The sequence below is a fragment of the Macaca fascicularis genome, chromosome 14, assembly GCF_037993035.2.
Source record: "Macaca fascicularis isolate 582-1 chromosome 14, T2T-MFA8v1.1".
NCBI lineage: Eukaryota > Metazoa > Chordata > Mammalia > Primates > Cercopithecidae > Macaca > Macaca fascicularis.
Window position 1 is genome coordinate 127017710 of NC_088388.1, and position 25244 is coordinate 127042953.

The 25244-nt window shown below is 44.1% G+C and overlaps 1 protein-coding gene across 16 annotated transcripts in view; it reads right to left on the bottom strand.

Annotated features, from left to right (window-relative positions):
- The window catches only part of ETS1 (ETS proto-oncogene 1, transcription factor), a 168179-nt gene that overhangs the window by 38610 nt on the left and 104325 nt on the right, over positions 1-25244 (bottom strand). For 4 of the 16 annotated variants that reach the window (XM_074015624.1, XM_065529218.2, XM_045370781.3 and 1 more), the window contains exon 1: positions 24485-24965. The exons of 10 other annotated variants lie outside the window; for them this stretch is intronic. In XM_074015624.1, coding sequence (XP_073871725.1) covers positions 24485-24566 — 82 coding nt within the window. In that variant the 5' untranslated portion in view covers positions 24567-24965. Of the gene's footprint in view, positions 1-141; positions 24966-25244 lie in introns of those variants that run through there. 2 more of the 16 variants (XM_074015623.1, XM_074015621.1) reach the window with 1 other exon arrangement.

Here is a 25244-nt window from a genome sequence, read left to right on the forward strand (position 1 = left end):
AGAGAGGGCTCAGCGCACTGAACATCTGTAGGAAGTGACCTCAGACTTCTCCCTCTTCCCTTCATCCACCTCCTGCCCCATCCCCCAAAAGGAGTTTTAACACATTATTACCACTGAAGTCCTGAGGATTTGGTGACTCACCAGGCTCACACATGGTTCCAATGAGCCCTTGACCATTACATGGTAGGGAAGCAGGAAAAACAAATGAAAGCAGTTGTAATTCGGCAGCGCCGGAGTTCAGACCTGCCAGACAAAAGGGATTGCAGGCATGTTCCCAAATTCGTTCAGGCACCTGACATGCACAAGCTATTTTTAATCACTGGATTTATTTCTTTCCTACCTCCTCCACCATCCTCCACCTCAGCAAATGTTTCGAAGTCAGAGCAAAACCCAAATCAATTCCAGGTGTTCAGGGAAACCCAGAGAGGCTCTTCCGTTCCAGGATCCGAGCCAGAAAGCAGAACTGCCCCCTGGGTCCTGTAGCTAAATTTTCTTGCTCTTTCCTTAGACTAGTTCAAATCTCCCACCCTAAACATTGGGCAATTGGCCTAAAATAGGAAATACATGAATGAATGTGTCCTGCTGGAAAGGCTTCTAAATATGTGTTTTTCTCTAGCAGCCTGGCAAGTGAAGGTACATAAACCAGGTCTCAAAGCCCCTCAGATGAAGCTCGCTTTCATTCTCTAGGATGCTCTACCCGCCATGCTGTGAGGATTAAGTGGACTGTATGTGAAAATGCCAAAGCTTAAGACATAGTAGGTGCTCAACAAATCATTGGCTACTTGATTATACTGAAAAGCATCTTATAAAATATAGACTTAAAAAAAAAAAGATTTTATTTCCCAATGCTTACAGAAGCATCAAGAAGGAATCTGGCAATTTCTCCAGGTACAAACAAGTGACTGAGAAAATAAGAAAAACAAATGCAAAACTCAGATTCTGAGATATAAATGGAAATTGACATCCCCTGAAACTGCATTTTTTTTTTCTAACAGAATAGACTAATTTCTTACCTATTCTGCATCCTCCAGTCTGCTAAGGGGAAAATGCTTCTTGCAACAATCAGCATCTAAAATATGTTTGCCATGACACTTCAGAACTACATGAATCCAATGCACCTAAGATGCCTTTTGGTTATAAAAATATCCAAGAGTTCCACCTTAGAATCAATATGGCACAAAGTAAAGGTATAATTTTATGCTGAGAACTCTTTTCTATGTGTTTGGAATCTGCCAAAACCCAAGCTGCGTTGTAACTGTCATTTATGGGCCTCTAAATTAATGACACTCAAGCAATTTAAAAGGAAGTTTTAGCTATTGAGATTATGATTCCTGTGTACAAAGACCACCTCGATAGGGTACATTAAAGAATCATTTAAGCTTCTTAAATGATCATTTCAAGTCATTTACAAAGTACTTCACATGTTTCAAAGCATTTCCTGCATAGATAATTACACTTGACTCCCACCACATGACATATTTTACAGTTCCTAAATGTCCCAGAACAGTGTGACTTCTTTGTCATGAAAAACACAGAGCCATGGTCTCTACATTACTCAGGAGGAAAGAATGAGTTGGGCCCTTTCTTCTCCACGGCTTTGCAGAGAACCACATTGCATCCTATTGGTTCTTCCCACATCTTACACTTTTGAATGAAGACAACTCCTGCCCTGCCTTCACTAAAATTCTCATGACAGGATCATAAGGCTTTTGGTACCAACGTGACATACGATAACCCCACCCAGGAAGACAATGGAGAATATCTGACAACTGCATCTTGCTATAATCCCAGCTTCCACTACTTCTGGTTTACATAACGGCCTTTGAGGCCTCATCCTCTGAGATCTTGCAGATGCTGGTGAATTGGGCTAACCAATTGATTTTAATTTCACTTAACTCCCACCTATAATTATCATTCCTGCTATTTGAATAGAACTATATCTTTTAGAAAGTGTTTTCTTGAATATTCTCGTATGATTTTTCAAAACAAGCACATGTAGTATGATCTTTATCATGTAGGTAGGTGAGGAAATCGAAGCTCACAAAGGTTTCTTAGGTGACAACGAAGATTGTCAAGCCAGTAAAGTGAGATAACAAGGACTCAATCCCACATCTTCAGACACTAAAGCCAGATGTTTTCTCCCTGCACCTATTCACAGAATTAAAAGCAAATGAGGCAAAAATGATGGGGCGTGGTAACATTTATTTTTTCATTTTCTCCAACATTTTCATTTACAGAACAAGCTCTTTGTGGCGCAGGGAGGAACCTCAATCCCTGAGACTCTCTGCCGACAGCAGGCTCCACTGCACATCCTACCCAGAACTGGCCTGGTCAAACCTCGGGTCGGGGCCCACTTGGCACTTGGTCGGGGGGCAAAACAGGCATCGGGAGAGTGGTGCTGAGAATCACCAAGGCGGCCAGACTGGGCAAGGTGTACGATGAGGAGTTTTCTCCATGGGCAAAGGAAAAATCTGGGCAAACAAATGGAGTAGAGCCCGTTTATTTAGGCTGGAAGAGGTAAAGTTTTTCTGCACTTTTGAACTGTTTTCTCAAGGCCTGCCTCTCCCTCCCACGCAGGAAACAAACACAGAGACAGGCCTCTTCCAGTGAGGGCTTCAGGCGTTCAAAGCTAGCCCGGGAAGGGCAGAAGGAAGAAAGGCTTTGAGAAAGGAAGGAGGAACGGGGGCTGGGAAGGTGGTGCAGTGGCCACGCGGGTAGCCGCCAAGGGAGAAGGCTGGAGCTGGGTGCAGAGAGAGGAGGAGAGCTGGCCAAGAAGGGAGGAGAGAGGGAAAGAAAGGAGGAAGCAGAGAAAGGGAATATTGGAAAATTGTAAACCAGAATAAAGAAAACAGAATGCAGAGTGGCAATGGCCTGGGAAGAGGCAACAACTGACTCCCAATTAATGATGTTCAGAAAGCAACATTTTTTCATCAATTTTGAAAGGAAATTCTCTCTCAACTTTCTTATTTATTTATACATTATATAAATACATTTTTAAACCAAAAAAGGACCGTTTTTCCAATGGGAAAAAGTCTTGTTTGAGATGAAAGCCAGTCTTCAAAAACTTCTTAGAGGAAGCTGAAACCCCACATGTCTTGGTGCTACAGAAAGAAAAACAAAGTGGACATTCTTCCTGCGTTCTAAGGCTTTTTTATGCAGATGTGTTTTTCTTGTAATAAATAAATCTGGACAGAGAAGGAAAAAGCATACTCATCCACATTCACACAGTACAACTGTCTGTCTTCAACCTAGGGAAACCACAATGAAAAATAAGAATATGCAAGTCCACTTTCCCAGTACAGCAGACAAGGATTCTCAATACGGCAGCCACAGGCACTGAAGCAACACAGGATGCGTGCACACCCTGTCCCAACTTCCAGATCCATAGAGGAGTACTTGATGATGAATGGTCATCAGGGTCAGGGCAGGACCTGAAAAACGACCACTATACTTCCCCAGAAGTCTTCTCACTTAAGACATTTGGTTGCCCCATCCTTTTTGAGCTATATAATTTCACTTAGAAGCCAAAATGATTATTTCAAAATGATTAGACACAATGAGTTTAAATCTGCCTTCTTATGAGTTCTATCAATCGGCCCTTGTTCTGCTGGTTGAGAGATCAGCAGCACAAAGCGAATCTGTCCTCCTCTGGAAGCTTTTCCCCTGCTTTCTTCCTCCTATCGTCACTTCCATCCATGTTTCCAAACTCCTTGATTGCTTCAACCATTCATGTTGGCATGGTTTTTGGCCACTCCCCTCGCTCCACCTAGAAGCATTCCTCTTAGCCTACGTTCCTGAAGAGTATCATAAGCATTCATAGGTGAACATCATGCTTCTCAGAAGTTAAATAGGAACAATGAGATGATCATCTTACTCCATAAGCTTTGATTAGTGCAGACTAAGACAACACTCATCTAACAGCCTAACTACAAAAGCCACTCAAAGGACATTGCCAGGACCTCTCCATAGAAACTGATACTGAACCAGTTCTATACCTATTGACTGAATTTCATTAACTTCACGAGAGGGCTTCATATTTACCCATATTAACTTCACTTTGTTTCAATCCATGTTTCTAAGAACTTTTTTATATCTTGAATCTGTGCTCATCCTATTAGCTGTCACTCTCAGCTTTGCACCATCTGCAATGCACTAAGTGTGCTTTCTGCATCTTTCTCTATTCTAAGCCCCTAATAAAAATGTTGAAAAGGCAACCAGCAAGTACTGATCCCCATAACATAATGTCAGATGCTGTGCATTACTCTGACACTGACACATTAATCAAGACCCGTTGGGTATAGTTGCTCAACCAGTTACAAATCCTCCTGACTTTACTATCATTAGATCCACATATCTTTGTCTTGACCACAAATATATCATGGAAAGACTCAGACAAAAGCATTACTGGAATCAAAATATGAGGTTACAATATTCAGTTGGTCTACCAGTTGTGGAGCCAGTTCTCCCCTTGAGTTTCTATGCATCAGGCAAGTGCAAAGGTGGCTGATAGTGCAAATGGCTGAGCTGGAATTCAGACCCCTGCACAGTGAGAGAAAAACAGACAGAGAAAGAGGTTGGGGTGGAGAGAAAGAGAGAGAGAGTAAGAGAGAGAGAGCTGCAGCCACAGCATTGCTTTGCTTCCAGAAACAATGGGCAGTTAGAGAACAATGGCTATAGACAAAGTCTTGGTCTATTTATATCTGCCACTGTTAGTCCCAGACAGGAGGAACTGGAAGTCTGCCCTGTATGCACAGCTCCAACTGGACCCAAGTTGGGAGGAAGATGAGGTCACCAAGAAGGCTGCCTGCTTAGAAATGGGCTTCTTTTTTCCTCGCATAGTTGCTTCTTAGCCTAAAGGTTCTCTTAAGTTTGCTTGCCTTCTGCTAAAATACAGCCACTGCTGAGAAGGGGGAGATGAGAAAAGTAACTGCTGCTCTGCCCAGCCCAAAGCAATTAAGGCCTCTCTTTACAGAGGTTGCAGGAAGGTGGGAATGCCAAGGAAAAAAATAACTAATCGATGGAGGTCAACTGTATGGTTTCTGAAACAACAGTCTGATTAGGTCTGTTAATTATACATGTTTAGAAGCACTATAAAGGAGCTTTTCCCTGGGAAAGTTCCCTCCTCATTTCTTTGGAGACAAATAAAGAGGCCAAGAGCTGAAATTCACAGATATGTGAGCATTACATCTCAGGGACAATCTCTTCTTCCCTTTATTTCAGTCCCTTTTTGAGGGTATCTCTATTTTCTGGAATTTCACCTTTTGCTCTAACATGGCTTTGGAGAGATAATCAATTTTAATCCCTCCCAAACTGTGTTACTTGTATCCTTAATCCTCCTACAGGCTTACTAAAAAGAGCCACCAGTAGATTAGCCTGTGATAGACACCAAACTGAATATGCGGAGAGCCTGGGCCCGGGAGGAAGGCACCGGGAGGGAGGCACAGCCGTGAGCCCCCCCAGGCATCTCCTCCTGCATGCCTTCATTGTGAGTTTCCACCAACAGCCCTTAGCCCTTAGGTTAATGGGCAACCAACAGTAAGCAACTGCAACCCCTGGATCCTGTCCAACCTTATAACCTTAAGAATCCCAAGTGTAAAGCTGGAATCTTCCAGAGGCAAGAAATTCAGGGCTCAACAAAGAGATCCCCTGAGCAGTAACTTCAGATTTCCACTCATGCCTCAAGTTCCTGTCACTAACTTCCCACCTTGTTCCTGGAAAACCAATATGTAAGGAGATATAAAAATCTAAGTAAGATTTTTTTTCCTCTTTTTCCTTTAAATAGCTTAAGATATTTTACTGACAATATCTCAGATAACGTCAACCCATTGGGAGGGAACTAGTAGCAAATACTTAAATGTTTTATAACTTAAAATTTTAAGCACAGAGCAGGCACATGCTGGATACTGCTAGGGCCAAGGAACCCTAGGAGCCAAGAAATGGTTAAAAGGGATGCATCATGTTCCTTCCCCAGCCCCACATGCTCTTCATCAACTTCAGAAGTGTGTCAAGATGCTCAGGGTCCAGACCATCTGTAGGGTACTCTCATAAACTTGAACTACTGGGACAACAGATAATGTGCACAAGCCTGTAACAAGCAAACATACTCGTACATCTTTCATGCTATGCAAATGGCGGAGACTGAAATTCAGATGAAGTATTTGACCATCTAAAATATACCAAACTGCGAAGATCTAAGTGGGTGCATAGGTCACCTGACCTGATACGGCACATCATTCAGACACTGCTTCCTTGACTCCTCCCTTATCCCCTGCTCCCAACAGACTAAATATTCCCTTCTCTAAGGGCCCTGCTGAATCATCCCAGTGTAATTCACAAGAGCCACATGGGAACCACATGGCAAGAGTCAGGAGAAGGCAGAGAGACGCACATTCTTACCCTAAAGCAAGGCTGACATCAGAGAAGATGCAGAAATCTCCACCCTGAGAATGCTGGTAAGCACACGAGATGGCCGTCCCTCCGCCTATCACAGGCTCCCACTAATGCCGGCACGCCAGCTAAACATACCAGAAACTGATGGTGCCGCCCCAGCGTGGTACAGCTCATGGAATACAGGCCCCACACAGAGCAGTAAATCTAAATGTATGTCCCTAATGAGGAGTCAGAAATCCTGAGACTTCAGGGATTTAGGCAATAATTGTGGGGACCCAGCTCAAGTTTCCTGCACTGAAAAGGAGGGACCTAGAGAAATAAGCTTCGAAGGGAGCATGCTTACGCTCCCTAAACCATTAGGCTCACTGCTAAACCTATCATCCGAGCCTACCCCAAGGTTTGTGTAGACCTACCTAATCTTTAATTTTGGTCTCTATATCTCTTCAGCTTTGGCCTTTTTTATGGCCTGGAGCAATAACTGTCAGCCCGAGTCCTCTCCTGGTGTGTTCACACATTTCCCTGTCTCTGTCCCTCTATCCTGCCCTCACTCTAGCTATATGATGCATAAAGCCTTATCCAGGGCCAAAAAGCAAAAAAGAGGAATTTACAGAATTTGCTATAAAACTTTAACAACTCCTTGGAGGGATGTTCTCTTTCCTGGCAAGCAGATGTAGTTATAAAATGAATGAAAAGTGGAGAGAAGGAGGAGCCAAGCTCTGCCACTGGTCAGGGGTCCTAAACTATTTCTGGAATACGGAATTAGAAGAGGCTTTCGACGTCATCTAGTTCAAACCTTTTCTTTGACTGGTGGGTAAAATGAAGCTCAAGGTGACATCAACTTGCCTTAAGTCACATGGCTACTAATTCTAGAACTCTTGGCTCCCTCTCGGGATCTTTTTTTCCTCTACACCATTGCTGTTTACTTACAACGGTGGACTGGGAGGGAGAGGCTTTCTCCCATGTCTTCACTACCATCAAGTCCTGGTTCATCATTCTGGATAAACACTACTCCTTCCCAAGTTATTAAGAATCACAGAGGAACGAGGCATCCAAAGATCTAATAAACATGATGGGATTTTATAGACCCATGATGCTATCCACTCCTATTTCAGGTTATAAGTCTAGAATACTAAAGGTCAGACTGTAAGGTGGAAAAGCTTCCTCCTAGCAAACATCCCTGTTGCATAGCAGGGATATTAAGCAAGCAACTTTCAACAGTCAACTCCAATAGCATGACGCCATGGTGCCTGATGGCTCTGAAATTTGAGGGTGCTATTCCTGTCAATCCAGAAAGAGTGAAGACTGTAGTTAACTTCAGTGAGCTATGGACCTTTACCTAAAAAGCACCGTAAGACAGAGTGCATCATATCATTTAAAGGTTTCATACTACCACCCTTCTAGTCCTGCTGGTATTCCAAATAGGGTCACTGAGCCATGGTGATAGGGTTGAGGGAATACGACAAACCCCACTGACAAAGCCAGAACTTAACATCAGGGGCACTAGCCAGTAAGCTGAATCTGATCTATCTAATTAATGAAGCTATTTGTTGAACCCCAGAAAGGCCATGGCCCGAAGCAACACAAGCAGCTCTAGTTGTGAAGGCAAATGCAGTCGGAAGGCAGAGACCTAAGGGTTCCAGGAAAGATCCACCTCATTGTGATCTCTTCTACGTCCCACAGATTTTTTTCCTCTCCTTCCCAATGGGCCTCTCTTTAATGGCCCCAAACACCCAGTCTTCAGCATTCTGTTGTTCCTGCTGCTGCCCCAGAGTCTCACCCACGCGGATCCGAGGCAGACAGCCTCAGACGCCTCTCCCAGTAGCAAGCCCAAGAGGGTGATAAGTCGCCAGGCAGGCCCAATCTCCAGATCAATGGGTGAGACCAACCAATGGGTGGCGAGCAGAGAAAAAGTGATCAATGCAAAAGGCGGAGAGAGCTGAAGTCACTCTCCATCTGCCTGGGTAGGTAGGAAAGGGAGAGACTGGGATGTGCAGCCCTCATCCGCTGCTAATAAATGGCTTTGCCTCATCAGGAAGCCATTAGGAAATTGCAGCCACCACAGCCCCAAGCTCCCTGGACTGAACTGTCTGCATGCAGCTGGTGAAAGCGCTCATTATCTCTGTCCAGACGACACTAGCTCACTACACAGCGGAGCCTAACCAATGAGCCCTCAGAATAAACCTTGGGCTTAAGTGGTGAGGAAGGAGGGACTGAAAAAGTCCTTTGAGATTGGGGAGATGCAGCACTCCCCCAGGTGTGTGTTCCAAGCTCCAGATCAGGAATACAGGCCCACCTCCTCTCATTCTAGCTGCACAGCATTCTTTCATTCAGAAAGAGCTACTGACTGCTCGTGGGCATGGGGCTTCTTTTGGGGGTGATGAAGACATTCTGGAATTAGACATTGATGATGATTGCACAACACTGTGAATGTACTAGAATGCACTGACATGTACATTTTAATATGGTAAATGTTATGTTGTATCAAGTATATCTCAATTAACAAAAAAAGCAGTAAATTTTAAAGAGACAGAGAGAGAAAGAGCTACTGGCCCACTGCTATGAGCCCAACAATGAGCACCTTGGTGATGAGCAACATAGATCCCTCAGGCAGAGTTTCCCTCTAGTGGGAGAAGCGAACACCACCTAAGTACACAAGCAATCGCTACATGCTCACAACACACGATGAGTGCTGGGATCATGGCTGAAGCGGAAGGTTTTGCAATGCAGACTGAGTGAACTGGCCGGGTCCAGAAGCACTGGGGGAGGGGGTAGGAAGGAGTGCATGTAAGATGTCCTGGGTGTAGGGCGTGAGGGACAGAAAGGGGGCAAGGTGTCCAGGATGGCACTCCTGGCAGATGGTGGCATTACTGAAAGGGAAGACGACGAGAGGATGAGATCTCCCACAGCCACCTCCGCCACCTGGAAATCCTTGTGAGATGGAAGCCCCACGATACTCACTGGGAGACCAACCATGGGAGAGGCTGGGCAAGGGCCGTTTCCAGAGGCAGACACCTGGTATCTGCAACTTCTGAGACCACTTATGTGAGGACAAAAGAGAAAGGGCCACAGGTTCTAGAAGACAAACAAAATCCCTCAAGTTCCCTACCCTAAAGATGCTCCCAGAAAAGGCTGCCGAGTGCTCATTTAAAGTGATTTGTGCATCTTTATACTTACATGCTTAAGATTCTCATGGGGAAGAAGTCTCCATCAAACAGGGCTTTCCCCCTCCAGTCCCTGGTGGGGGAGACAGAGGAGAAGCTGATAGGGCGGTGGGGTGCGGGGGCGGTGAAGGCTCACTGTACAGGAACTGAGGAAGGTGCAGTCACAATACTGTGAAGCCAGGGATCTTTTTGGGAAATTCTTTTCCAAAAGGGATCATGAATTTTGGCCCTGGAATGCCCCAGAGCACCACTGATTGGTTCCCTGGCCCTGACTCAGATGGGGCTGGGCTCCACCCTCCATGAGTAAATAAACGGAGGGAGGGAGAGGGAAAGGGAGAGGGAGCAGAGTGGGCAGACAGGAACCAGAAGGCCAGGGCTGACTCTGGTTCAGAGAACACACCAGATGAGATTTCAGCGACGGATGGTGTGGCAGAATTCAAGACATAATTCTCTGAGCCTTACACACCACTCCAGTTGGGATCCAGCCCTGCCTTGGCAGCCGGCTCAGTGCTGCTTTATAATATACTGAATTAGTCACTGGATTAGCAAGCACATTTACACACAGTGGCGCACAGCTGTTTAAAGACGCAGATCCCCTTTTCTAGGTGCCAGATTCTGGCTATAAATCAACCACTGCAATCAGCAACCAGCATACCCAGAGGTGCACGGTTCCTGCAGACGTCCTCCTTAGGGGACGCCTGCTAGAACTAGGATGGCCATTTTCTGGGGCCATGAGGTACAGCTGTGGCAAAGAAGGAAAGGTCGGTGGGCTTTTTCTGTCTTGAATCTTATTATCTTCAGGGAGCTGCCAAATGAATTCACTGACCTGGACCTTCCGGCGGCAGCCTGGCTCAGGAAGTGACACCTGAGCGAACAGGAGTTCGAATCCTGCCTGGCTGGATTATCAGGTATAGAGTTTTTCTCTGAAACCTTGAATGGCTACGTCACCTCCCAGAAAAGAAAGGACTGCAGGGCAAAGACGACAGTACTTCAGCAATTAAAATAATTTTAAATCCTCATAACGTCAATTCCAAAAAGTTGCCTTGTTGAACTGGCAAAGGCAGTGTCTAAAAATAATGCTTTAGAGTTGGAATCATAACTCAAGCCCTAACTCATGTTTGGTAAAAATGCGTGAGAGGCATTTGAAAATAACTGAACCGGCCACAGGGACGGCTCTGGCCCACTTGGTGATGGAGGTGTCAAGTGGAAAATTTTCTGTAACCAGGTTAACAGTAACCACAGTTTTAACAACCACTGAAGTAATAACAGCGACAGCAGCAATGAAGTTTTGTACAGAATTTGGTGACCTACAAGATAATGGTTTATTGAGCCCCTGTGGCAATGAAAAAGTATAAAAGTATTTCACAGGAATTATCTCTAATCCTAACAACAGCCCTGAAAGCTCTTTATTATTATCTCCTTTGTAAGGATCAGAAAGGAAAGGTTTACAGAAGTTAAATAATTTGTCTAAGGAAAAATTAGTAAAGATCAAGCCTGAATTCAAACCCAGGGCTGTCTTACCTCAAAACTCTGCTCTTTCAAAGGACATGGTGCTGCTTCCAGTGAGGAATATCATTATAACCAATGTAATGAAAGTGAGGCTGTGTGATTCAGGGACTCAATTACTTACTATAAAGCACTCTAAATGTAAATATCTCTCCTTTGTCTTAGAGGGCTCACGTACCCAAAGAGAAATAGAGAGTTTATCTAAACTCTGTGTCATAAGATCATGGTAAGATGCCTGTGGCATAAATAAATCCACCTGACAAATATAAGAACCAAGAACCAATTACTAAATAAGGTGAATTTCATTTAGGCTCCTCAAAACAGGAATTTAGAGAAGATTCATAAAGAGATTTGTGACTAGCTTGTGTAGGCAGAGCCTAGTGTGTATTCTGCACCAGCTTTTGGAAATTCAAGTATTACTTCCTTAGGACTTGCTTGCCTATAAAAACACTGAAAATATTTTCTTACAAAGCAAGGCAGTTGGGGGCAACTGAAGACTTGCATCATCTTTGCTCATCACCCTCTGCCTGCACCATGCCACTAGGCGGATATTTTGATCAAAGCCAGGAGAAACCAGCGGTAAGTCACCCAGGGCCCAATCTCATTAAAAAAACTAAATCGCTGTTTGGTTCACCCAGCACCCCAGATCCTTTGGAGACTTTGCAGTCAGCCTGAAATTTCAAAGTTCTTTCATCAGACCATCCATTACAGAAGAGGATGGGTGGAAGGCATGGAAAAGCCACAAAGCTCCCTGCAAGACAGACCTTCAGAAATCCGGAAATAGATTCCTTATTTTTAAAAATCTCCAGTTGAATCAGAGGTTAACATTGGGTCCACCATGGAGACGCTGATTCATTCTGTGTGTGTGTTTACTTTTCTACAAACGTCCCTCTTGCATCAAGTAGCTTCACGTCCTAGGCTTGTGCCTCTGAACATCCCTTCCCTGGAGAATTCTCAAGCCAGGGTGGAGCTCTCAGTTCGTTCCTCAATTGTCCAATGTGGAAAGTGGGGGCCAAAGCACCAATTCTGTACACAAGTTTAGTAAATCTGGCTAGCCACCTTTCATGAGTCTACTTTGGATTTGAAAATGCACCATGGAAATCATGCGAAATGTTTTGTTTTTGTTTTTTAGTTTCCCACTACTAATACATCCCAATGGTAGATATGTATAAGTGAAATGAGTGCATTCTTCCTACCCCTGATCATGACAAGCCTGACAGAGAACACATCACACAGAAAAATGTGCCAAGAATCAAGACCTCTTAGAAAAATGTTAGAAAGTTTTCCCTCCAATGGATTCTGTCTAAGTAGGTAGGCCTTGGTAACTAGAAAGGTCTAAGATCAAATTTATGACTTGAAAACTCTATGGCTTTGGGCAAATTATCTGAACTTAATTCTGGACTCAATTTCTTATCTACAAAATGGGAATTAAGGTATCAACCTCAAAGAGTTGTTTAAAGAATGTGATGATGTATTTCTGTAAAGCACATTGCCAAGTATCTGACACACAGTAGGTACTCTCTAAATATTAGCTTCACTTCTCTCACTCCAACTGAACTGCATTATGTAAAGAAAAGCAAGCATCCAGCAGTTTTGAAGAATGTTTGGTTTCCATTAGGAGGCAAGGGAGGTGTAAGACTGAACTCTTGATCTTATATGAAATCAAGGATGCATTTCCCGTACACACACACACGACTCACCCTTGGGGAGTTCATATGTATTTAGCATCCCCACTCCGTATCATATCTCCCACTAATTTAATAACACTCCTTGAATCACCAAAGACTCCAGAGTACTTTCTAAATGGGAACTCATTAACTTTCCCACTCTCTCTCAAAGAAAGGCAGCTCACTCACTAGGAGCATCCTTCTTGGAGAAGAATACAAAGATAACACAGACATGTGTCCATATCTGGTGGCTTAAAGTAAAGCCAGACTTGGGTATCCTGATTCTCCCATCAGACAACAGAAGGTAATAAGATGACCACCCTGCCCAGTTAACAGCGGAAAAAAATATTCAAACCAGGCAAAGCTAAGACCAAGGACCCCTTAGGCCTAACCCAAAACTATTGTTACATGGAGGCACCAAGTCATAGTGCTGAACCCCAATTTGAGGAGGAGACACACTTCGTGACCTCACTGGGATTTGCTTTACAAGATAACATTTTCCTGGCAGGCATTAAAGTTAGTGCCCAGATTTAAAACAGCCAACTTCAAACTATTATCTTCATTCTTGCTATAATCAGGTGTACCACCCAACTTCCCATCCCCACCTCCTCTTCTCTAGTAATCCAGAGGTACCCAAGGTCACTACTGGCTACTTAAGGTTTACACCCACTCCCAAGGAAACACCAGCAGCCAAAAGAATACTTCCCAGATCAAAAACCTGTCATTTGACCTTGGCATGCTCTGGCTCCCATAATGACCAAAATAAGGTCCGGCCAGAGGGGCTTACGTTTTTTGGTAAGGAACAACACATTGTTTTAGGGAGATCATCTGATATAACTCTGCTAAGCTCTGAGTGTCTATACATGGTGCCACAGCAAATACCCTATGTCCCAAATGGAAACTAGCAGGGTGAAAAAATTGTTCATCTAAGATGACATTAATTTCTGTATGCCTCCTTGGTACAGTTCTTTTCCATAACATGCAGCTTAGGATTCAATGATTTTTTCATTTTTTTTTCCTGAAACATTCCTCCAGTTACCTGAAGCTCTCACTGATTAAAATAGACTCCTTCACTAAAAGGGGTAAACTGAGGCACAGAAGAACAAAGCAATGTGCCTTATAGTTCAGAATAGGTAAACAAAAAATGGACCTCTATTCTTTTCAAATCTCTTTAGATCAAAAGAAAAAAATTGTATTTCTCAAAGTCCAAAGTCAACCTTCTCCAAAGGGAAACTGCATGTCTGTCTAGTAACCTATGGGATCATTCACATTTTTTTTTCCTTGAGAAGGAACTAACTTGCCAGCCTACCAACAATTCTGCCAGTGCTTTGGCATCATGCATATCTGTACAAACTTTCCAGAGCCTATGTCATAGTGATCTGTTCAACCTGCTCAAAGCTCAGTAATCCTAGTTACTTGTGCATAGTGACCAGTGCTACCTGCTCAAAGCTTAATAATCAGTCAGCTATGTGGGACTTGTTACAGATACATAAAGTATGTGGGTGAAATCTACCTCCACCAAAAGAGAAGAGAATGCCTTGTTGACACTTTGATCTCAAGCTAACATTGATTATTAACATTATTATTATATTTAAGTGAATGTACTAGATACTCATCTAATCAAAGAAATGCATGTGGCTAAACTCAAATGTCAGGGGATTTGGAGAAACTGACTGGAGCTTCACGTTCTAACTCTCTGCTTATTTTCCCTGGAACCTTGGGAGGGTAACTTGGCATCGGTGCACTACACTTTCCTTATTTGTAAAATATTGGTAGCTCTAAGGATTACCATGAGCTCAAATGTGGTGAAGTCACATGGCAAACTGTAAAATGCTACTAGATATAGCCAAGTAATTAAGATGAACTAGCAAACAATATGCACAAACGGACCTTAGTATTTCTCCCAAATTCCACAAACACCCAAATATTTCTGAGAATTCTGAAAACAACAGACATGGAAATTTCAAGTTAGCCACAGGTGGGTTTGAATCTAAACTCCTCCATTCAGCAGCTTTGCAACCTTGGGCAAGTCGTTTAATCTCGGTTGCTTCATCTATGAAATGGCAATAATAATGCTTCACTATTGGGGCAAAATAATGAGGATACTGGCACAACGTTCGCACCCAATAACTACTAGAAAATAAACAGAACAGGAGGAAAAAAGAAAAGATGGGTGGAGATGAGAAATGCTTACACAAGCACCAGTAGATAAACTCGACACTGTCATCAATGATCGTTTTCTTTGTTTTTCCCCAAAAACTGGCAGGCTGAACTTAGGTCCCTGCTTTGGAAAGAGAAGGGTAACTGTGACAGACCTTTCTCAAAATGTAGAAATAACATCAATCAGATGAGACTTCAGATAACACCCATGTGCGGGCACCGCTCTTGCACCGCCGCCACACCCCAGTGTACATTTGTAGCTTCCGGGGTGGCTGGGGAAGCCAAGGCAGGTGGTTTCTTGTCCGCCTCCAGCTCTGCCAAGCAGCCTGTGCCCACTGCAGGGTCAGCCTGTGGCCACCCAGACACCATTCTGTGGGCACCCAAAGCACGCAGGCCTGGCCCTTCCCTCTGGGCAAACAGCAGGCCGGGGCCCTGACTCACTGGGTCTGTCAGGAGAGGCGCTGCCATGGCTAACAGCAGAATGCATTCCCCAGGCAGGAGGGACTGTTTCTGACCAGAGCAGTCTATCAAGAAGACACAGATTGGATGAAAGAAGCTCATCACTCAGCCCACAGGCTCGGCCCTGCAGAAGCAGCTGGACGGGCTGCTTCACCTACTGAACCCTGGACTTCCATCTCCCTCCTCCAGGTGAGAACCCGCACTGGAGCTGCCTTCAGCTGCAACTGCAGCAAGGGCTCATGGAAAAGGGAAGCTGAAAGGAAGACCACGAGGAAGGCATGATTCTTGGTTCAGTTCTACCTGAGACAACATGCCTCCATTTCCCCAATGGTGAGCTAGGCTGGCAACACTTTCTAACATCTCTGTTTCTCTGTGGAAGTAGCCCTTTACCAAAGCACCCAAAATTCCTCAATGATTAAGTTGTTATTAACAGAATTTGGGGATTCGGATGCAAATCCCCATGTTGCCTACCTCTTGAATGGCAGTCTACGCACCCTCCAATCCTTGGCTGTTTTAAATGTTACCTAAAGTCATAGGATGTCAGTGTTAGGAGAAATCTAACAGGTCATCATTGCAATGAATTTATTTGACTGATGAAGAAAATGAGGTGCATAAAAATGCAATGACTTGCCTAAGGTCACACAGACAGACACCGATGCAGAGTTGTGACTGGAGACCAACATTCCCGGCTCTCCAGCCCACATTCTCCCCACAGAGTGGACACTGCTTATTTCATACACAATATTTATTCCTACTGGTAAGGAACAAATATGATAATCTGTGATTCTTCATTGCATTCTGTACATTTATTTCATATCTTAATGATGTCAGACAACTGGTGCATAAGGTATGGAATTAACTTAAATTTTTGGCCACAGATATCAAATAGGAAAAATGTGTAGGTACTAGAAGTATAAAAGTCAGTCACATGGAAACTCTTCCACTGAAAATTTCCTGTGATAAGTTTCCTAAAGGGTATTTCAAAATCAGACTTGGGCGGGGGCAGTGGTTCATGCCTGTAATCCCAACACTTGAGGAGGCCAAGGTGGAAAGATTGTTTGAGGCCAGGAGTTCAAGACCAGCCTGGGCAACATAGTGGGACCTCATTTCTACAAAAAATTGAAAGAAAATCAGACTCAACAACACATTCTTAGTTTGAACATGAATGATATTAATGCATCACCCAATTCTAAATATATCAGACAACTCTAATTACACACAAAAAAAAAGTCATTCATAGAGAACAGGTATAATACCTGACACATAGTGGGAGACCCTAAATACTTCAAAAAACCCCTATCTACAAACTCTCACCAGGCTTAGAAGATTCCTGTGCCTGACTGAGGTTATTTTCCATTTGTACCTTGAAAATACATACCTGATCAATTTTGTCATCTTCTCTGAGGTTTAACGCTTATTCTGATAAACTGATACAGAGGTTTTAACAACAGTGTGAGTGGGAGGGAAAGTAACCAAAAAAAAAAAAAAAATTACCTATCTCATAAGCTTACCCAATAACTCTATTCTGCCCTTAAATATCCCTACTTTCAAAGGCAAAATTCATCCTGAGGTTCAAAACGCTGTTTGGGTCCTGGCCTCCTACTTCCTTCCTTCATCCCTTTCTACAAGTAAATTTTTTTCCTCATGTTTATCTAAGCATCTCTTTATTCCAAACTTGCAGCACTCTTCCCACGCTGCTCTCTATATGGAAAATAATCCTTTCCCTGTTCTTACACCTCCTTCAAATGCTTCAGAAGTGCCCCTGTTTCCCATAAAGCTGACCTATGAAACTAACTTACCACTGTTGCAAGAGAGAGCTTAACAGACACAGAAAATACAATCATTGATCCACACATATTTTCATAAATGTAAACACTGGTCCTCCAGAATCTTTTGCCATGGAAGCACCTGGAACCCAGGGAAGATTTCATCTGAGTTGTCCTGACCACCCATCTACCCATGAGGGATTTAAAGCATTCAGAAATGACCACAGGCAAGGAGTAGACACAACAGACCCAAAACTGTCCATGGGACCACCTGAGCCTGGAATTCCTAACCAGGTGTAATGTTTGGCCCAGATGGAGGCTTTTCCAAAAATCTATGTACTATCACTTAAAGTTGTTCATTTTTAGTTTTACAATTTCCTTTCATTCATTCTTTCATACTTTCTTACTCTTTTCCTGTCCTCATTCTTATTCTTGTCTTTTTTTAATTCAAAAAGAATTTTGCAATTGAATCCACCGTTGCCTTCCTCCCCTTCTAAAGAATTGAGGGCTTGTTTTTTATTTTTGCTTTTGTTTTTGCCCACTTTAATGGTACAAAAAGAAAACACAACATTTTTTTTTTGCTCCTTTTTAGCCCAAAGTAAAATTTCTCATGTTCAATAAACATTTAAACAAAACAAAATAAAAAACGTAATTGTCTTCACTTGTGTAATGAAGACACGTCCCTCTACTTCAAAGTTCATTTTATCTCTCTGTCTCACACACACACACACACACACACACACACACACGCTACATGCAGAGTTTACAGTTTCTCCACAGAACCTTGCAAAGCAAAAATCAATGGCTTATCACAGCTACCCAAAGCTACCAAGAGGTTTCGAATGCTTGAAGTGAACTTGTTTGAGATTGATTTGGGTTTCTCAGATGCTGAGAAACAAATTTAAAATATAATTCATGGTTGGGGGGAAAACATACTAAACTTAAAGGGCTTCAAACTCTTAATCGTGCCCTATTAGCTTACTTAGATGGTCTAAACCCTAAAATTAGCAATTGAGAGAAGATATTCTAGAAAGTACAATTGACCAAATTTAGTGTCTAACGCAGGTGACCCTCATCTGTGGGGAGAGCCCCAGTTAATGTCTATCATTCTGATGCAGTTATGAATAGTGCCCCTTTACACTCTCAAAGGTATCCCAGCTTGGGTGGTAAATTATATGGTTTCCCTGTCTCTACACCATTATGATATGAAGTCCAACAGCCTTAATATTTCTAATGCTACTTTGGGTCTAAAAGCACTATTTGGGTCAATATTTTACAACTCTTAGAGACAGTACTAAATGCTACAAGAAAGAACAATTGAGAAAAGTGGAAGGGGCAGTAATAAGCCACATTTGAAGTGTCAAGTGACAGGCTTGCACCCGAGCAGTAGACACTGGAAAGCACCTGGGAAATATGACAGAGTTGGCCAAGTGATCAATAAAATATTTACGGCTTGAATAGCAATATTTTGAGCATGTCTGTAAGCATGGCTCTCTGCCAATGAAACCAGACCTACCACAATCCACCCTACAGACCTATGTCTTTCTGTGTCTGCATGGAGATTATAAACTATACAATGAGAAGGAAAAGGGGATGCAGATAGGCCAAGGCTTCAGAAAAGCAGCCAAGTAGAAATAGCCTGTTTATGCAATTTGGAAAACATCCACTGAAGTTTTGAAAAAGATATCATCAACTCAACAGAAACAAAGAAAAAAATAGCAGAAAGTAGCTACAGACACATGACAAGTAAAAATGATAGATTTGGGAATACCCGTGACATTCCTAACCCTGAGTTAAGAACAGCTTAACAGCTGTGAGCGAAGGATAGACCTAGAACACTGCAAACATAGAGGCAAATGCTATTCGAGGTTCCCCGTGAGCAGGAAAACGGAGCCAAGGTTTTCATTAAGGAGCAGCTAAATAAAAACATGGAGATGATGCTGTTCACACACAAATTCCTCTCTGCGGTGACAGTGCGGGCCCAAGCATACTAACTATTCGGGAAAATGCTCTCCATAATGCAGTAATAAAGAAACCAATGCCTTAACCTTAGACAAGTGGCAGGGGAGTGTGCCTGTCTGTGAGCCATGGGCTGGGACAGCTGGCAGGCCTGTGGGTAGACACCTGGGGCTGTCCTTCCTTCCTTGTGCCAGGACAACTCCAGACCATGTGCCCTGACACATGGAACGGGCTTTTTTAAAAAACTAAATTTTAGGGGGGGAAACAAAATTTATTTGAGGCACAGGCAGCAAACGCAACTGCCTAGGGGCATCTCTGCAAGCAGGAAAATTAAATTTTAACTGCCTGAAGAAAATGAACTAGTTTGCTAAGCTATGTCTCATCATCCTGCTTATGAGAGAGTCAATGCACAGCAACATCAGTGATGAAGGAGATGAAATGGGCAGAATCTGGAGGCTCAGTGAAGGACTGACCTTGGAGATGAACATAACCACCTTCCCACCTGGGACGGAGCCAAGGCCATCTGGAAGACGTTGCAAAAACGAGAACCCTGGTTCGCTGCCTCTCATTCTGAGCTAAGCACTGCTGGAACTTTTAAACATCGTTCTAAAGCAACACATCTGGACTGCCAGGCCTTGGGACAGCCCACAGGATGGACCCTTTCCCCGAGCCATACGAAGCACTGGGCTAACAATGAGGCCACCTGATCCAGCTCAGGGGGTCTTGAAGGGATACCAGGGAGCCACTGTACCTCCTGAACCCCCAGAGCACCGACCAGCATTGCCTTCTCACCTGCCCGTGTTCTAATTTCCAGAGTTTTTGAGAATAACTCAAAATTTTAGGTATCAAATGCCTACAACGTCTCATCAGTTTCTAAATTTCCAGAGTGTGGCCTTAGGCCAAGAATGCATCTCTGAGAATCTCATTTTCCTCATCTGAAAAATGGAGAAAATAATATTTCCACCACACCTCAGAGTAAGTGTGAAGCATAAAAGTGTTCTTTTATCTGACCGTGCCCAGCACACAATGCAGGCTCGATGTGTGCTTTAGAAATATCCCAACAACTTTTGAATGACAAGAACCTACCACCTTCAACGCAAGCTCATGGAATTCCACCACAGCCGTGGATTATTCATTACACAAACCAGAGAGACAACTGTAATTATACTGTCACTGTAGCCATTGTAGAGTTATCCGCTGTATTCTGAAACAGGGAGACTCTCCCGAAAAATCCTGACCTACACTAACCAGCTCCCAGTTTTGCAGAGATTTGATGGACCCTAGAGTGACCTGGGCTCTGGGAGGTTGACCACGGGCTGGTTTGTCTCCTAGAGGGAAGCGATGTTCCTACAGGGTGGTCTGGCCTCTTTAAGAGAAAAAAAAAAAAAGTTACACAGACAAAAAAACAGCAACACAAACCAACCAAAAATGCCAGGAATGCAGGCTCTGCCAACCAAATAAATAAATAAAATAGGAGATGCTTTATAATAACTGGACATGATGCATTTCTCAGCCCTGCATAATTGAAAAGTTGACTTTTCCATCAACCCTGCAAATGTTCCCCTTGCCTCTAGACTTGGTAGCCTCCCTGCTCTGAGGTAACAATGACAATATCCATCACCCAAAGTAACTGGCAAACCCCTATGCCTCTAACTGTGAGAGTTTGGACTCCAAGACACTCTCTGAAAGTTACCTCTCACTGTTTGCTCCCTGGAGAACAGAATGAAGTTTCACGGGCATGAGATCTCAGCCAAGCAGCTGAAAAGGCCCTCCTTAACTTTACTCTTCATTCCCTCTCAAATAATAGATTATCAGGAGGTGCATAACACAGCCACCTTATCTCCTAACAAACATTCAAGGGCCTCTGAAAATTCTACACTGATCAGGATCATTTTTTGTTGACTTGTTTTGTAGTCAACTGTTAAATAGGATTTATTATGGATCAGGCACTGTTTTAAGATTTTGCACATATTCATAGATTTAATCCTCATATTCATCCTATGAAGTAGAATGATTACACTCATTTTATAGAGGCAGAAGCTGGAGCACAGAGAGATTAAGTCATTTGTCCCAAGTCACACAGCTACTAAGTGGCGAGCTGAGATTCAAATCCAGACAGGCAGGCTCCAGAGTCTCTGCTCTGAACCGCGCGGAGCTCTTTAGTCACTAATGGAGTATGGTCGGCGGGGATCTGGGAGCACAGTGAGCGAGTGATCTAATAGACTGGGCAGCTCTGCCCTTCTTTCTTGTCTACACTGATGAAGAAACAAAGACCGACCAAGCTGAGCAAGGACAAAGCTTCTTCCTATCTCTAAGTATAATGCATGTTCCCGATGGATGTACACCCTCTGCTGAGGGCGGGTGGGGCCAGAGGCTCATCCTTTTATTCTTATAAAACAGCAAGTATCCAGGATTAGAGGTCCTGCTCTTATCTGGACATTAAGCTCACCTCACCAAGAAGGTAGAGCAGAGTGCTGAAGGAAAGGAAAAATTAAGTGCCTTGGGAATGTGTTGGCTTTGGCACCTAGTCCCTTCGAAGCAGGCTCCACCGGGAGAGAACCAGGAGTGAACCCAATGGCTATGTTTGTTTTTAAGCTATTTACGATCCTTGCAATCACACTGTTGCCATCAAACAGCATATCCCACCTTACTCTTACACTTGCAAGGAAAAGTCAATTCTAATGTTATTTCAGAGTATATGTTAATTTAGTACTTAACATCGTCAAACTCCTGTGAAGTCTCAAAATAGAATAAAAGTACATAAAGGTTGTTGGTCAGGTCCTAGCCAGGAAGACAAATAATCCAGGTCTTGTGGCTCCTGTTTGGACACCCCACTTCCTTACTGCCTCTCTCTGGAACTCATGAATTTGGGACGGGGTGGGGAGAAAATTCTGGTTTAATCATTTAAGCCAGATAAGATCCCACACTAGCTGTCTCCATGCATAAGAAACTAAGCAACCCAAAGAAATCATTCTGACAAATATTTAAGTCACAGCTGTGGATAAAAAGCTACGCTGTGAGAAGTTAAACTTTAAACACATGTCCTATATGGTCTGATGGGTAAGGCAAATCTGCACTTAGCCAATGTCTTGTCCTTCCACTAACAAAAGCAGACAGCCCTGGCCAGAAACACTGTTTCTCCCAACCTTGCTTTGCACCTGCAAGTTAAGTCTCAGTCGAGATTTCTTTGCTGAGCTTTTGGAAGGTATCTTGCAACATTATTCAAAGCAAGATACACTGCGAAGTTAGAAACATGAATTGATTGTACTTCAGCCACTGGCTCACTACATAGTTTTATGTCAATTATTTACCTTTTCTGTGACTCTATTTTCCTCTCTGAGGTGTGGGTATAATGTCCACATATAAGCAACTAAAGGTCCAGCAAAAAAAAAGTTGATTATAGTCTATATATTTTTTCAAGTTTTTGTCTTTATTTTTTCCAAGATAATAAATATTGGTGCTAGAAATCAAACCTCTTTACAATGAATGGCAGGAGACTGCCCAATTTCTTTGGCCAGTTGAAATTTTGTTGTATTGAAGGTCACATATAAAAGATGACCAGTGGCTTGGAAATCTTTTTTGAAAAAGAAAGTCAGTGCAAGTATGCTTATTACAATGGACTTTGACTGTAGCGTTAGGCTTTATTGTCCCCATTTTACAGAAGAGAAAGCTAAAGAAAGTTACTCGCCCAGAGTTTATTTTTAATCAATAACTGAAATGAGGGCACCATATACATTGTCTCTAATATTTAATATTAAATTACCAAAAAAACTGCTTCGGCTGTTCACTGTGATCTGAAACATGTGTTGCCAAGGGTTCTTTTTCATTCCCAGGATGAAAAATCCCTTGTAGGTATGTGGACTGACATATCGACACGATATTTCCCAGATGACCAAATCTGTCTCTTCCCCCATAAACACCCATAACAACACATATAAACAAGTCGTTCTTAAGGAAAGGACCTATTAGTTGAGTTTATATCTTTGTTGTGAACTATCCTTTCACTTCTATATATGGTTTGAATCAACTGTGACAAATAGAACTCGTTCTAGCTTCCTCGAACCCCCAAACACAACCATCACAGAAACCTCATTTCTGAATTGTAGGCCTAAATGCCTTAAATGCCTCCATGGTTCCAGGTGCGCTCTCGGCATTGCTCCCACCACCATCATCCTTGCGAGGAGACACAATCTCAGCCTTCTGCCCACAGCAGTCCTGGAGCTGAATGTCAGGGGGCCCAGGGTGAGGGGACATGACTTACATGTCTTTATTAATATTTCTGAAGGACCTCAGAATGACAAAACATCGGTTTGGTGGTGTTGAAAGTTTAAGCAGAGTAAGAAAGGGTTAAAGTAAGCAATAAATTATGGCAGAGGCAAAGAAGTGTTAACCACAGGGCGCAGCAACTAAACTTCTTGATAATCAGATACAACAGAGGAGCCTGTTCTTTCAATTAATTATTTTCCAGGGTGCACTGCCTTCTCCCTGTATCTTTCTACATACTTCCACCTCCAAAATCACTCATCTCTAAGGATAACTGGCAGTGCCTTATCCTAAAAGCAAGCATCTTTCCCTCTCAAACTACATTTGTTTCAGAAATTCTGTAAGGCCAGACTCTCTTAAGTTGCTTAACAATATTTGTGTCAAAGACAAAAATAAATAAATAAATACTTCGTATCCTTCTCTTCTTCAAATGCATATAAATGAAAGAGGTGGACAACACCATGTACCAAAGACACAAAGTCACATTTGGGTGTTGGATGCTTTCCTTCCAATGGACCTTTGGTACCAGAAGAAAAATTTACGGCAGATAAGAAACATGGGTAAAGTAAGTAACCTACAAGAATAGGGTCGGAAGTTTCTCAAAGTTAAGACGATAATTTCAATTCTCCTCCGGTCTCCTCACCCTCAACCCAGAAAAAGAGAGGCAAGGCATGTGACAGGGACGCTTGGGGAGGCAAGAGCTCATTTGAAAATGTGCCTGAAGGCCAACCCGTTAGACTGCCCGGGGCCCTCCACCCAGCCTCAGTTCTATCGGGGACGTGGAGTCAGGGGATGATGTCCTCTGAGGCAGCGTCCATCTCCCCTTAACATTAAGGAATAAGGCCAGAGGGTTCTCGCTCATTTGGGAATACAAGAAAAGCAGGAATGGGGTACTGGAAATTCTATAAGCTTTTCCCCACCACTCACAAAAACACAGCTGTGAAAATAAATACCACCCCCAAAACCAAGGGTCTAGGGCCACCAACAGTCCTCCTCCTCCTGCTCCTCGTCCTCCTAATCCAGCTGCCAACAGCATCCCCCGCTCCTGAAGAAATGCACCGCCCAGAAGGGAACGGCGAAAGGGGCAAGAAGTTCAGGGGACCCCGGCCTCTGGCCGAGAGCTTGGGTGGGGGCCTCGGCCGTCGCCACTCACCCGGGGAAGGGAAAAGCTCCAGATCGACTTTTTCCGTCTTGATGATGGTGAGAGTCGGCTTGAGATCGACGGCCGCCTTCATGGTGCCAGGAGTGGGGGACAGACGGGATGGTTGCAAGTTTGCAGTTACTGTTGTTTTTCTTTTTAATGAGGATTAGTAACAGGGGGAAGGGGACGGGGGAAATCCGACTTTCTTCCCCAAAATCTCAAATTCCCGCTGCCTTTCTCTCCCCCGCGCCCGGACGGTGCGCGCCCGGCACTCCAGGGGAAGTTGGCACTTTGCGGCGAAGTGAGCGCGCTCGGGTCCCAGCCTCGCCCGCGCCGCGCCCGCTCCTCCTGCCCGGCCCTCGCCCGCTCCCTCCTCTCCGCCCGCGGCTGCCTCGCTCGCTCTCGATCTCCCGGCCGCTCTCCCTCCCTCTCGCCCTCCCGCGCTCTCCCCTCCTCCTTAGGGCGTTTCTCGCGGTGCAGCGTCTCGGCCGCTGGGTCCGCGCGCCCCGGGCCCGGCGATGTCCGCTGGGGGGAGCGAGGGGCGGGGCGTAGGGGCAGGGCGGGGCATCGGGGGCGGGGCCGAGCTCCGCGGCCAATCGCCGCCCGCGGCCCAAAGCGAAAGGAAGGGCGGGCGAGCGCGGGGCCGGGCCGCGGCCGCGGAGGAGCAGTGCCCGGAGCCCGGGGCCGCGGAGCCCAGGCAGGGGCGGGAAGGGCCGGGAGCGGGTGGGCAGGCTGGGCGCACAGGCCGCCTCCACCGTTTCGGGAAAGTCCG